Source organism: Alternaria dauci, chromosome 4 (genome assembly GCF_042100115.1).
Source record: "Alternaria dauci strain A2016 chromosome 4, whole genome shotgun sequence".
Taxonomy (NCBI): domain Eukaryota; kingdom Fungi; phylum Ascomycota; class Dothideomycetes; order Pleosporales; family Pleosporaceae; genus Alternaria; species Alternaria dauci.
In genome coordinates, this window is record NC_091275.1 from 1,131,587 (window position 1) to 1,145,309 (window position 13,723).

The 13,723-nt window shown below is 52.7% G+C and overlaps 4 protein-coding genes across 4 annotated transcripts; 3 read left to right on the plus strand and 1 right to left on the minus strand.

Annotated features, from left to right (window-relative positions):
* Positions 1 to 235: 235 nt before the first annotated feature.
* ACET3X_004954 (uncharacterized protein) lies at positions 236 to 1,102 on the plus strand (the record flags this gene model as incomplete). Its single annotated transcript, XM_069451105.1, has 1 exon — positions 236 to 1,102. The coding sequence occupies one exon, from the start codon at positions 236 to 238 to the stop codon at positions 1,100 to 1,102; it is 867 nt and encodes a 288-aa protein (XP_069306998.1).
* A 247-nt stretch (positions 1,103 to 1,349) lies between these two features.
* On the plus strand, positions 1,350 to 5,426 carry ACET3X_004955 (uncharacterized protein). The gene is made up of 4 exons (XM_069451107.1): positions 1,350 to 1,578; positions 1,628 to 1,715; positions 1,771 to 4,578; positions 4,626 to 5,426. Exons 1-4 carry the CDS (start codon positions 1,387 to 1,389, stop codon positions 5,297 to 5,299), a joined length of 3,762 nt encoding a protein of 1,253 aa, XP_069306999.1. The 5' UTR covers positions 1,350 to 1,386; the 3' UTR covers positions 5,300 to 5,426.
* Positions 5,427 to 5,584: 158 nt separating this feature from the next.
* On the plus strand, positions 5,585 to 7,559 carry ACET3X_004956 (uncharacterized protein). The gene is made up of 2 exons (XM_069451108.1): positions 5,585 to 7,220; positions 7,278 to 7,559. The coding sequence occupies exons 1-2, from the start codon at positions 5,850 to 5,852 to the stop codon at positions 7,530 to 7,532; spliced, it is 1,626 nt and encodes a 541-aa protein (XP_069307000.1). The 5' UTR covers positions 5,585 to 5,849; the 3' UTR covers positions 7,533 to 7,559.
* Positions 7,560 to 7,731: 172 nt separating this feature from the next.
* ACET3X_004957 (uncharacterized protein) lies at positions 7,732 to 8,787 on the minus strand (the record flags this gene model as incomplete). The annotated part of the gene is made up of 1 exon (XM_069451109.1): positions 7,732 to 8,787. The coding sequence occupies one exon, from the start codon at positions 8,785 to 8,787 to the stop codon at positions 7,732 to 7,734; it is 1,056 nt and encodes a 351-aa protein (XP_069307001.1).
* Between the last annotated feature and the right edge of the window lie 4,936 nt (positions 8,788 to 13,723).

Consider the following 13,723-nt stretch of genomic DNA (forward strand, 5'->3'; position numbering starts at 1 on the left):
GAAGGCTCCACCGGGCTAGTATGACGCAATCGGGTATCCCGAGATTCGGCATCATTCCGAAGGAGATCCCAAAACTCCAGACCCTACAGAATCACTCTCCACAAAGCTAGCTTTCCGATACGGCACCTCCACTCATCAGCGCATATTGTATATGCGCTTCCGCCACTTCGTCGCCCTCGCAGACCCTCGTCTATACACGCTCGCCAATTTCCGTGTCCGTTCCCACTGGCGCACTATGGCCGCCGCTCCGCCCCCGAACCGCCCCATAAAGATACTGATGCTTCACGGCTATACACAGTCAGGGCCCCTGTTCCAAGCCAAGACGGGTGCCTTGCGCAAGACGCTATCAAAGGCTTTCCCCCGCGGCATAGAACTTGTGTATCCTACAGCGCCCATTCGGCTGACACCCGCCGACGAATCGTTCCTAGCGGGTAGCACGGGCAAAGATGGCGAAGGTAAGGACGGGAAAGACGGAGAGGAGCAGGAGATTGATGCGTGGGCGTGGTGGAGGAGGAAAGGTTCAGGGGAACCGTACACATACGAAGGCATAGAGCAAGGTCTGGCTCATATCGCAAAGGTGTTGAAGGAACAAGGTCCCTTTGACGGTGTCGTGGGGTTCTCACAGGGCGGTGCCGCAGCAGCCATGGTCGCGAGTTTACTCGAACCCAACCGTCGCGCTGCCTTTGAGAAACTTTATCCAGAGGGCGGCATGAGGTTTCCAGAGTCCTTCGAAGAGGACACCGGCTATGTTGAGGGAACGATACATCCGCCGCTGAAGTTTGCGATCAGTTATAGTGGTTTCGCGGCGCGTGGAAAGAACCCGTATCACGCGTTCTATGAGCCTAAGATCAGCACACCGATGCTGCATTTTCTAGGCACACAGGACGTTGTGGTTGAGGAGGCAAGGAGTTTGGCCTTGGTCCAGGCTTGTGAACACAGCGATGAGAAGTACATTGTATATCATCCTGGCGGACATTTCTTGCCGAGCACGCAGAAGGCTAGCGTCAATGCTTTGATTGGGTTTATCAAAGAAGTCCTGCAGGAACAGGAGGGCGGAGCAGAGAAGGAGGAGAGTGTCGAGGATATGGATGTGCCGTTCTAGGGGGTGGGGCGGTTAGATCCAGTCTGCTTCAGTGCATTCGTGTATACAGAAGCAAGGCGTTTGGGTAGACTTTGATAAGACAGATAGACTAGACACGGTTGTTGGTTCCCGCAGCCGTCAATGCCGTGCAATGCCACACGAGACGCGACGCGGGGAACACTGGTCACAGGACCAGGCGATGTGTGCACAGACCTCGTGCCCAATGTTTGGGTTGGCGCCTTCCATGTTTACATCAGTGCTGCCGTCCCGAACACCACCACCACAAACGGAATCACGACATCACCATGGCGCAAGCGGGGAAAGAGAACATCGCCGACGGTCTGATTGCGAATGGCTCTTTCAGGGCTTCTACACAACCGCTGAAGAAATCAGCGCTGTCGCCCAAGAAAAAGACGCGTAGTAAGAGTATCGGTCCCGGAGGCCTAGGGGAGTTGGAAGCACCCCCACTGAAAGAGACGGCTGGCAATCGCAGAAAGGTATGTCCCATGTATGCGATCATGAGATAGCATGTTGCTGACCAAATAGTCTGCCTTCATCCCTGCCGTCAAGTCCATCCTAGCCTCAAATGACGAGGACGAGAAGAAGCGGCGCGAAGCCCGTCGCAAGTCTTTGGGTACGTGTTTGGAGCGTGAAAAAACAGCTTGGAGGCATCACTGACAGGTATTCAGCAAGGCGGCGCGTGTCATTCGCCCCCGAAGCCACTTTACACACATGGGACGTAGTCGAGTACATGCGCGATGCAACCACCTCTTCTGCCTCCTCGGAGGCGACACGCAGAGCCTCGAACGTCTCACAAGCATCGACACCGGCATCGCCTGCCCCTCCATCAGACCCTGCCGAACCCCCGTCTACACCACCAGAACAAGCCGAAGAGCCCCAGCCAGAACCTGGTTCGTCACCGGCAAGCGCGCGCGCCCAACACCAGAAGAAGAACCGCCGAAGCTCAGGAATACCACCAATGAACTTCAATAACCCAGACGACGCCTACTCCTCTAGCCCGCTAAGCGGGGATGATGCTTCGCCTGGTGAAAATGACAACGAGAGCAGCGACTCCGAAGATATGGATATTGATGATGCTACAGAGAATCTCGGTGTTTCTCCAGAAGTTGAGGACTCGTCCCTGAGCAGCGCTCGGTTGGACGCTGCACTGCGCGAGGCTGCGAACCTAGCAGGCACTCAGAAGCTGGATTTCGATGATGATGATGATGATGATGGAGACATGACCATGGAAATTGCGCAAGACGAGGTTACTGCATCTTTCAAGCCTTGGGCAAAGAAGAGCTTTGTTGCACAGTACGACAAGGAGAACGCAAGCCCTCTTTTCTCTCCAGCACGCACAGTAGCCGACGAGGACGACGACATGAGCATGGACATCACGCGTGCGGTGGGTCGCATCGTACCGCCGCCACCACCACAACCACGACAACCGCAAGAGCAGCAGCAGCAGCAAGAACAGCAGCATTCTGATGTAGCAAACTCGGACATCGACGACGACATGACAATGGATCTTACCATGCCACTCGGGAGTATACAGGCAATGGCAGCATCGTATAAACCAGCGAACAAGAGGAAAAGCCTTAAGAGGAGGGTTTCTTTGCTGGATGACTCCCAAGGTAGCCCTGCGAAGCGCCCTGGGAGTCGGCGTACCAGTTTGCGAAAGCGTCGACAGTCCGAAGAGCACGATCAAGAAGACGCAACCATGGACCTTACGATGGCGATCGGAGCGATTAAGAAAGCGCCTCAGCCCGAGCCTGCCAGGCGTGCCAGCGTTGGGAGCGTTGTTGATGATGCGACTATGGATTTCACCCTGGCTGTGGGTAGTATCAAGAACGGCAAGCCACAAGCGCAGGAAGTACAAGAAGAACAAGAAGAGCAGGGTCTGGAGGATGAGGTCGAGGACGAGGATCTTTCCATGGAGTTTACCAAGATTGTTGGACCAGGCATCAGGCGTGCCAACAGTTCAGCAACAACGCCAGGAACGCCCGCTGAGGCCACACCCGTTTCAGCAAAGAAGACGCCGGCTCCGCGCAAATCTCCAAAGAAATCACCCGGTCGAAGGAGTTCCATGCTTGGAGCCGAAGCCGAAAGCGCGCCTCAAGCACTACATGAAATTACACCCAGTGCATCGGGAGAGGTGTCCTATCCGAACCTTGACCCCGGAACACCAGAAATCGTAAGGCAAAAGGATATTGAGGAGGTTGAGCCATCGCCGTTCGTGCGTCACACTCCGCTGAGTGCCTTGAAACAGAAGGACGCTATTACGACGCCCACAAACCCAACGCCACAGAGGACTCCTATGGCAATACCAGAGGACCCAATCGCAGCTACAATCCTGAATCGACGCCGTTCCTCCTTGTCTGCAGTGCAGTTCAGTCCTTTGAACGCACCACGCCAGGAACCTACTCTCAAGAGCACCGCACTCTTGAGCAACAACATCAAACTGTTATCCACCCCCCGAAAGCAGAGTTTGATATCACCAGTGAAGCGAGGGATGACGCCAAAGAAGTCCCAGTCTCCTCAAAAACAGCCAACACCGACTCCCAAGAAGGCGACTCCCAGAAAGAGCATGAGCCCGTTGAAGCGCGTTGCATTTGGTGCGGATCCGGAACCAGAGGAAGAGAACAATGACGACAATGGTGTGGGAGAGGACTTGTCAGACGTCGAGCGTATCTCGTTACAAGATTTTCTTGACATGACAAAGATCCGCTTCATGGATCTTAGTACGACCAAGCGACGCCATACTGCAGCTCCTGCCGCCTTCCATGACGTGGAAATAGAGGAGAAAGAAGAGTCTCTCGATCGCTACGTCGTGGCTGGTGCATGCACGCTACCTGAGTACGAACTATATCAGCATGCGTGCCACGAGATGAAGAAGTACATCTCGGATGGTCGCCACTTCGTTCGCACTCTGGAAAACAATGTGCTAGAAGAGAACCCATTACTGTTCAGTGAGTACCTCACTGCTCCCCCGGATCAGCGTAAGGTCATGGACAACCAGTTCAAGAACCTCAAGACGAACGCGCGCCTCGAGGCTCGTGGAGAGTGGTATACATGGCGAAGCACGCTGTTGCACGATCTCAAAGCTGGTCTCCTGCATACCATGGATGGCTTCAACCACGACGAGTCCACCCTTCACAAACAAGAAAAGCTCCTTGACGATACCCTCCCGCCTTTGGTTGAGAAGAAGGAACATCTTTCCGTTGAGTGTAAGCAACTACAACAGCGTCATGATGAACTCAATAGCTGCGACCGGGAAGAGCTTGAGCAGACAAGAGAGAAGCTCACGGCTACGGATGCCGAGTTGGAAGAGAAGAAGCTGCTTCTTGCCCAACTTCAACAAGAGCTCGTCGACAAAGAGACACGCATAGAGGCAGCCAAGGATCGTAAAGTCGAATGTATTGAAGAAATTAGAGCAGCGGAACGCGTGCGAGAAGAATGCCGGGGCTGGTCAACCAGCGAAGTAAGCAGTCTAAGAGGTATGTTAGAATTGATTTCCACACAAGAGTTCTACTAACAACACTAGCCAAACTTACCGCGCTTGAGCAGGCTCACGGCTGGAGCATCACCTCTGCTTCTTCGACTAGCATCACAATGACACATTTGAACGACCTCGAGCTCTACTTCGTACCATCTGTTTTTGCCACCGGCGAGAACACACCCAACGAATCTATATCGCTCGCCTACATTGGCGATTCAGCGACACCGCATCCCCGCTCCTTGACGACAAGCAAGCGCTTTTTCCTCCAGCTCATCCGCGCACATCTTCATGGCATTCCTCAATCGCAAACGCGGATCTCCTCCCTCCTTTCTTTTATCAAGAGCACATGGGCTACTGCAACTGCTGTCGCTGAGGGTGTTCGATGGCTCGAGCACAGCTACATCACCGAGGAATCAATCCTTTCGGATGAGCGCATGGCAATCTCCACAAACATGCTGCTACCCACGCTTCAGACAAAAATTAGGGCTACCTTTGAAGTCGGCGTTCGTCTTAGTAAGGACGGTGTTGAGACTGATGTTGATATCAAGGCGGAGGTTGTCTACGGTGAGAAATATGGAGAGGAGAAGATGGGCGCGTTCTTACGCGACTTTTGTGGCAACGAGATCAAAGACGAAAAGAGCATGTCGATTTGGGCTGATGGCATGCTGGATCTCGCAGCGAGGTTGAAGAAGACTGGGCGGAAGGGAGAAAGGAAATAGCGTCCCATGATCGACTTCATGATGTTCACGACTTAGTTTCATGACTTACGAAGGCGTCTAAGGCAAAGGGGTTATTCATCATTTGGGATACCAGTCGCACAAACAATACATTCTTCCATCACTTCAAACTATCGTAACCTTCCAGGCCACCGTTATCAGGCCTCGGTGGTGATGCTGTTCAATTGCTTAATGTTGCAAATTTCCACCACACCGAATTTGTTCTAGTCATCCCCAGCCTCTCCGGAAAAACTCATGATCGGCGTCATGCGGAACATGTCTAGAACCCACTTCCCTAGCAAAGTCTCGGCGCAAGTTATACCGAAACCCATGATTCATTGAACCTTCGCTGTTGATGCTTGGCCCATGCTATCCTGGTTTTGGGGTGTCCCCGCAATCCGGGGTCGGGAATGAGCATGCTGCAATCTGCGGAGACATGGAGAAGAGGCTAAATCTGGCCGTTGGATTAAGGAGGTTAGTGTATCCGATTCAGTATATGTACATGTAACCGGCCGTCCAAGATCGTGAGTTTCGTTGATACACGCTCGCTACGATGCTACTCTCCACTGCGTCTACTGCCCTGGTCTTTTTGGCAGGAGCCCCGTCCGTTTCCGCGTCACCAACCCAATATTTACAACAGAATGCATCCAACCCGGTTGTCAAGCTCGATTATGGCACCTTTCGCGGCGCGTCTTCGTCCCAGTACAACATAACATACTACCGCAAAATCCCCTTTGCAGCATCCACAGCGGGAGAGAACCGGTTCCGCGCCCCTCAACCCCCGCTCCCCATCACCAATGGCACGTATGACACCAATCAGGCTTTCGACATGTGTCCGCAGCGCACGGTAAATGGCTCCGAAGACTGTTTGTACCTCGGTGTCTACTCGCGACCTTGGGAGAAGAAGAAGCAAGATCTCAGGCCCGTGCTGTTAACGTTTTACGGCGGCGGGTTCATCCGAGGAAGTGCCAGCTTCACAATCCCGCCTTCCGGCTACCCGGTCTTGGACGTCGACGACAGAAACGACTATGTAGTTGTGTACTCGAACTACCGCACCAACGTTTTTGGTTTCCTACCCGGTTCAAAAATCGCAGAACACCCGGATGTTGACCTCAACCCTGGATTACTAGATCAGCAGGCTGCGCTGCAGTGGATCCAGAAGTATATTCACTACTTTGGTGGCGATAAGCGGAATGTTACTATCTGGGGACAATCGGCGGGAGGTGGTAGTGTTGTTGCGCAGACGATCGCTACTGGTAATCGTGGGAAGAAATTGTTCACCAAGGCCATGGCCAGTAGTCCCTTCTGGCCCAAGACGTACCGGTACGATAGCGAGTGGGCGGAAGATCTGTATCAGCGAACGTTGCAGGATGTTGGCTGTACGGGTGCGGCAGATGAGATCAAGTGTTTGAAAGAGGCGGATGTACAGAAGCTGAGGGACAGCGCGTTGGCGTTGAGTACTAGTCAGCAGTACACCACTGCGTCTTTTACCTATGGGCCAGTAGTCGACGATAAGTTTCTCACAGAGTCGCTCAGCAGCGTCGTTAGCAAAGGGAAACTGAACGTTGAGACGATTATGACGAGCTACAATCTGCACGAAGGCGAAAACTTCATTCCTCCTAGTTTTCAAAACGCCAAGACGGGGAGCGATGGGTTCAACTCATCGGCTGCTTCTTTCGATGCCTGGCTGAGGGGCTTCCTACCGGACTTTACGGAGCAGGATCTGGATAATGTAAAGACGATGTATCCTGCAACGGGGACCGCGGAGGAAATCAGCTGGAACACAACATACATCCGCGCTGGTTTGCTATACCGGGACCTCGTACTGGCTTGTCCTTCATATTGGTTATCGAAGACGGCGAAGAAGGGATGGTTGATTGAGTATACCATCTCGCCCGCAAAACATGCGAGTGACGTCCAATACGTACGTTCATTGCTACCTCGCTACACCATATTGACTCAGCGTACTGACTTCAATTAGTGGAACACAATCGGCTCAATCCAGCAGACAGATGCTCTAACCTACCAAGGTTATGCTGGCGCCATGGCTTCCTTCATCCAAACCGGCGACCCAAACGCCCACAAGGTCACCAATACCACTGTATCTGGCGTGCCAGATGTTGAGGACGGCAAACAGTTCCTGGTCACATCGAGTGGGCTTCGACAAGGTGGGATTAGCATGTTGGAGGAGAGGTGCAAGTACTGGTTTCAGGTCGCTGATAGGGTACCTGTATGAAGTTTGTACATGAATGCAGTAGTGTGGTATACGCCTGGCAGTCAGTACGCCATGAATTTCTATCTACTATACATGCGCCGGGAGGTCCTCCCAAATTCCCACACCGACGCCGCCGCACCTTCCCCAGTCATGTAGCTATCTGGCACGACTATGAGACACTTCTTTGCTTTCAACAACACCAGTGGAGAGTGTTGTCCAACTAGTCATCATGTATGACGAATTTGTTCTTCCTGTAGAAGATTGCCTTCATCATGAGCCAGTTTTCTCTACTGGTGATGCCAAAAGCAAAGAAGTGCCTCATAGACGGCAACTTCCAGAAGTTCCCATACGGGAGGTCCTGTCCGGGAACCCCAAATGGGTGCTTCCGCAATCTCTGCTCCCTCTCCACCACAGCGATATACTCATTCTCAGATCTGTCAAATATGACATGGATTTCTCCATTGATCTTGAAAACTTTTTCGAGAATCATTGACATGATCTCGGCAGGCAAATCTGTCACCAATGGTGAAGGTGTGTTCGAGCGTGCGGGCCAGTCGGGGATGTCGTGGTACCCAATCTGCCCAAGGCTGTACCATGGCATGAAAATCTTGTTTTCTTGGCCGGATGGCAGAGTGAACCAGGCTTGGTCACGATACTGCTTGGTGATCTGGAAATCCTGGTCAAAGACCCTGTCATGGAGGTAGAGGACCTCCTCCACCGAGTCCAGATCATGCCAGGAGAGTTGGTGGTCCTGGACGGCTCGGAAAATGTCTTCCACCGAGTTGGTTGCTGTTACAGCAGACACCAGTTGATCTTTTGATTGTAGCAGTGCTACTGCTACCTTCTGATCAGGCGTGAGCCTTAGTCCTCGCCCAGTGGTCCACTCCCAATGCAGTCGAGTGCCTCTGGTGAGCAGCTCGCGAAGAAAACGTGGAGCTTCGAAGGCGTCGTAGACCTTCTTCTGAAAAGCCCTCCATGGCTTGATCTCTTCTCTGCCCCATGCGGTATGTGCCCAGAGCGTGAAATAAGCTTCACTCAAGGTTTCAATGTCCTCGGTGTTGGGAGCTTGGATGTAGTGACTGGCGTTGTCCTGCCGCAGCCCGTAGATGAATGCTGACGCCATCTCAACGAGTGGGTCTTTGTTGTCGAACAGCTCCATGTTGCTGCTCTTCATCATTTCGACAATGAGCTCTGTATGCGTCTCCACGAATCTACGGCGTGCCTTGACTGACGGGAAACTGTATGTAGGGACAGCGGTTGCGGGTGGTTGTGACATGTTGTGGGAGTCGCCGCTTGCTGTTCGCGGAGGAGTTGCGGGAGATTGTGGTGTATAGTCTGACTCGGGGCTTGATGATGCTGGCCGATTCCAGGGTGCTTGTGACATGATGTTTGAGTTGCGGCTTACTGGAAAAAGTGCTGTGTGCTGGATAAGAAGGCGTGGTAGGTGGATTTCGACAGTCTGGCCTCTTGATAGTGTGCGGAGTAGAAATTGACGAAGTCGGTGTCGAGGCAAACGAGAGGGATTGCGTGTTTACAACAGCCCTGTCTACGCTGTGACCATACCGTCATACCGATTTCGGGAACCAACAACAATAGAACCACGTCTCTGGCCATTTGTAATAGGCCTGCCACATACAATAGCCGCAACAATGTATGCTCCATGATTTCTTGAGCTCTCCATCCATCTACATTGAGAATTATGCTTGTAGAGCATTGTTCCAGGAGACTCAATCGGCTTCTTACTCCCATGGGTACTGTCGAACCTTGATTCAAGCAGTACTGTCGGCCTCTTTCCTTGGTGAGAGATCCCCGATATGCTACTGTAGGCGTCCAGTACCTGATAAGTGCAGAGAACGATCTGCTTTGCGACTTGGGCGGATGCGTCATTACCTACCCACGAGAGTCTCCCTCACGAATATATGTCGTGTACCCTAGATCCGCCTGCGCGCCCGCAACACCTCCGACATCCCTACATGCTGTTCCCGACGAAATACGAACTGCTGCAGAGTGGCGATCCCATAGGATGTCGTTCATATCGAACACACCAACCGCACGCTGTGCGGAGTTGTACCCAGTCACTATACCGAAGTCCATAGGCCCCGAGCGCAAAGGTGAGCTTACGCGCGCTAGCAGAGAGATCTACTTCATTCCCACCTCTATGTGCTCGAATGGTGAGTTATTCTTTTACTTGGGGTATGATGCGCAGCTAACCAGCTTTCGGATGACCCTACACGCATTCCGAATCCAGGCGCGAACGTCCCACGGCGAGCCAGCGAGGCATACTTGGCTGTATCAGCGGAAGGCCAGTACGACAAAGCAGCTACCGACGATCTCTTCTCACACTTACCCGGCCTCCGATACAAGTCGACGCTCCCTGATGACGAGATCGAGAGCTTCATGGGCGAGCGATTACCCAAAAATAGGGATCTCAACAGCAGTTGTGGGCCAGCAACGATTCCTGGCAGCACAAGAGGCATGCTGACGATCGCATATTTGGCGTCGGTAAACCGTTTTCCGGGCATTGAATACGCCATGGACGAGGTGGGCTGTATCTTTTGGCCGAAAGTAATCTTTCTACAAACACTGCAAAAGAGATATATGGGTAGTTGAGGGGCAGGATTGGACTGAGTAAGGAACCATAGCAAGCCTTGAGGGTGGATAGACGGTCTCGCCGGAATCTTCGTACACCGAGATGATGCATATGGATGCTGAAGCCACGAATGAGAAGCTTGTTCTGCATGACACTCATAACGCATAGTGGCTGTCCGCATTCTCGTGAGGATTGCTTGACGCACGACTCTTTAGCTTCTCAGCATCCAAACCGTGCGGTCCATAGATGGAGAACAATGAAACATGTTTGATGTATCTCTTTGCTACGAGCGTGGCATCTTTTAGTGCAGGGGGCCATACTGAGCCTCTCTGTAGTATTTCAAAATTGACCAAATACTCTTGGGCGAGAGTATCGGAAGGTAATAGACTTGTACACCCAGAAGATTGTTGTAATGAAGAATTCGTAGCCATCGGGGTCGAGGTGCCGTGTGCGCAGGCCGTGCTCGGCAATCTTCCCGCGAGCAAAACCATAGATATGGGAAGAGACAGCGAAGATGACATGGAATATTTACGGAGTACACTGTCGAACTGCCGTTGATGATGAGACCCCCCTGAGGATGTAGGGAGAAAGATGGGATGAAGTTCTAGGTGGCCCCTGATGAACTCGGAAGCCATGCCTCAAAGGGAAAAGCCGAAGCTTCCAAGGTTATGTCAGAGCTCTTCCAACGTCGTTGGACGGCTTAGAAATCGCCTTTCCATCATCATCACGCTGATGTTCATCTGTTTTGAGGTTGGAGTTCCTTATGCAGTGCTGCAGCCCGCTTCACGCATGCATTTGCCCCCGCTGAGGACTTCCGAAGCCGCTGTGCCTTACGATGACGCGAAGAGTAAACGCACGCAGTTCTCTTGCTCGCAGCAGCATGCAAGCAAGCAAGCGAACAAACTACTGATATCCAGCCGCAGACTACTACAGATTTTCCAAGCGTGTGTTCATGCTGTGGACTGTTTCCGACAAACAGGGGAAGATCTACTCCTTGTTTGCTCATCTTCCCATGTTGTGCCTGTCGCAGTCTCATGAGACCGGTGCGGTCTTTTGCAACGCACGCGGTCAGCGTGTTTTGCTGTCGCCGTGCGTATTCGCACTGATATTGCGATGTCGCTAATGGGCAGCTTCGTGCCTTCTCTCCTGGCAGCCGCGCCTTCTCCCCCACCATCGACACCCACACCACCGCATTTCACGGCGACGACGGCATCATCTACAAGCACTCGGCAGTCTGCTCGTATGTCTTTGCGAGACTTTAGAGATCAGTGCTTGAAGTGTCGTATTCTCGCTCCTCAGGTCGCCGCAGCTTCGCTCGGATGCCCGCCGTTCATACTGCACTTCCACCTCTACACCAACGACACCACCAACACGAGAACAAGAAGCGATTGAGGCATAGGGCAAGACATACAGAAGATCGGAAAGACCCCTCCGTTTTTGTCCAGAGCCAGGAGGAGTCGCCACAATTGCGATAGCCGTGGGCAAGGCGCCCAAAGGCATCTCCGAGGCCATGACACGAGCAACGACACCGGCTGAGCGACTATAGGCAAGAGACCCGATTCCCTTACACTAACAACGATAGTAAGCTCGTCTACTTGCAGCGAAGATGCTCTTGTCGGCCCAGCCAGCAGGCGCGACGCTGCCGTCCCCAATCACCTCGACGAGTAAAGCCGCATACACGCCGCGCCTATCGGGACAGCAGCGCACGACCCAGCTCTGATCGTGTCACCAACAGGTGATGGCACCGATATCAATGTCCGCGGGCGGACAAGCCACGAGGCCAAGGACGAAGGACCTGTCCCCAATGCGAACGATCAATCTCGTGGCGAAAAGCTCACTTCCGGTTTACACACCTCACAAGCGATCCTGCTCGACCACTTCTGCAGCAGGATAGGAAATTGGACAGACTAAGCACCGGCTGTCACTCGCTTCCGACTTCAGAGCGACGGCTGTGCCACCGCCTCAGATTGGTGGCAAGCGTGCGCCGCGACAACTTCTGAGCTGTGCAACTACGGCATTCGCTACTACCACGAATGCGATCCAGCTGCACCGTAGCTCTCAGCGTATCGAGAGCCGGAATCTGGCTGTACCATGTACGACCAAACTAGCTCGTCAAGACTGCTCTGCCTTCAGCTCCGTCTATTGGTACGGCAATGTGCCGTAGGCGACAAGTTGCCCACATTCTCCGCAACCTCAAGGATGCCATCAATCCCGTACAAATGAGGGAAGCCTAAAAGACCATAATGGAACAATCAGGACTGGTTGGATCGAGCATCAACACCAATGCGGCAGAACAGTCTTTCAGTGCCTCTCGCATCGCTTCAGCGAGCAGCTGACGTGCGTCGATCCCGGAGGACATATGCCCAAATAACCCTTCCGCCAAGACAAGAGACGATGATAACACATATATGTTTTCATATATGGTTCGTTGGCTATGGTGGCGATGGTGTTCCGGGAGTTGTGAGTCGCTCACTTTCGTCTATGGGTCATACCCTTCCGCCAAGAATAAGACACGTTGGGCTGTACCAGTGGAACGACAGGATTTTCGACCAAGGTGCAATGCCTTCGGGGTGGGAAACCTGCAGCGCTTCGTATCTCAAGAGTCGGCATCATCTGAGTTGGTCAAGCTAGGGACAGATGGTCGGAGTGTTTTGGGTACGTGACCATGTCAACCGCATGCTCCTGTCCGGTAGCATCCCAGTTCCGTCGAGATTGAGGAGCTTCAGTTGGTGGTGGTACCCTGCTACCCTTGGCCACTCCATATCGTGGTCGACGAGATGGCCAACGAAATATCCCTACCGTTCTGATTTAGATTGGACCAAGCGACACATGATAAAGGTCGTATGATCCTCAAGCCCCAACCGATATCTTTTGAGAAGACCATTACATCGATGCAAGGGGTTAACTTTGGAGAGTCAAGTCCACCTTGTCAGACCTACACTTGAGCGATTCTAGGCATGGAGACAATTCCTGCTCATCTCCTGTCAGTATAATCAAGAAGACATCGTACAGAAAGGTGTCGTACATGGCGAGAAGTATTTGGATCGACAACAGGCTTCGTTACGAGCTTGATCATAGCCCAAGAATGGCTCAACGACAGCGACCTTGTTTCCCTTGCCTGAGCTATGGCAGCATTGAGGCTTCCTAAATCTCATTTGCGGAAGATGGAGGAAGTACTTATAATAAGCTCGGCGAAGTTTGTACCGGTTTCCTTGTTTCCGACGACTCGTCGGTCAAGTCCGCTCAGATGTACCTGGTATTACACAACTGGGTCATGCTTATAGGCACGTAACGCAATGCCCTTTGAAGTCCAGGTCCGCCATGCCTGACAGCAGGCTGCTAGGCTTGTCGTACCTCGACTTGTCCAACCAGCTGCCGACTAGGTCAAGACTTCGCAGCAGCTGTTGTTTGTGTCCTTCGTGGAGCGCAAAGAAGGCTGGTGACGGTTCCCCCGGAAGTATGACTTCGACATCCTCGATCGGCTCGGTCGTCCACGAGTGAAATCCATGAGGACATTTTGTCGCTCCTGTCCTCGAGCTGTCCCACATCTTTGCCTTGCTTTCGACATTGTTGTGGCTGTAGCCATGATCCTTCGTTATCGTTCGATCTAGTGGAGAGGTGG

What these genes read in the sequence shown, in the direction of transcription:
- ACET3X_004956 (XM_069451108.1), top strand. Translation starts at nt 5,850, where the DNA reads ATGCTACTCTCCACTGCGTCTACTGCCCTGGTCTTTTTGGCAGGAGCC. An exon ending in ATGCGAGTGACGTCCAATAC is followed by an intron (nt 7,221 to 7,277) that starts GTACGTTCATTG and finishes GACTTCAATTAG; the next exon opens with TGGAACACAATCGGCTCAAT.
- ACET3X_004955 (XM_069451107.1), top strand. Translation starts at nt 1,387, where the DNA reads ATGGCGCAAGCGGGGAAAGAGAACATCGCCGACGGTCTGATTGCGAAT. An exon ending in AGCCCGTCGCAAGTCTTTGG is followed by an intron (nt 1,716 to 1,770) that starts GTACGTGTTTGG and finishes ACAGGTATTCAG; the next exon opens with CAAGGCGGCGCGTGTCATTC. An exon ending in CGAAGTAAGCAGTCTAAGAG is followed by an intron (nt 4,579 to 4,625) that starts GTATGTTAGAAT and finishes TAACAACACTAG; the next exon opens with CCAAACTTACCGCGCTTGAG.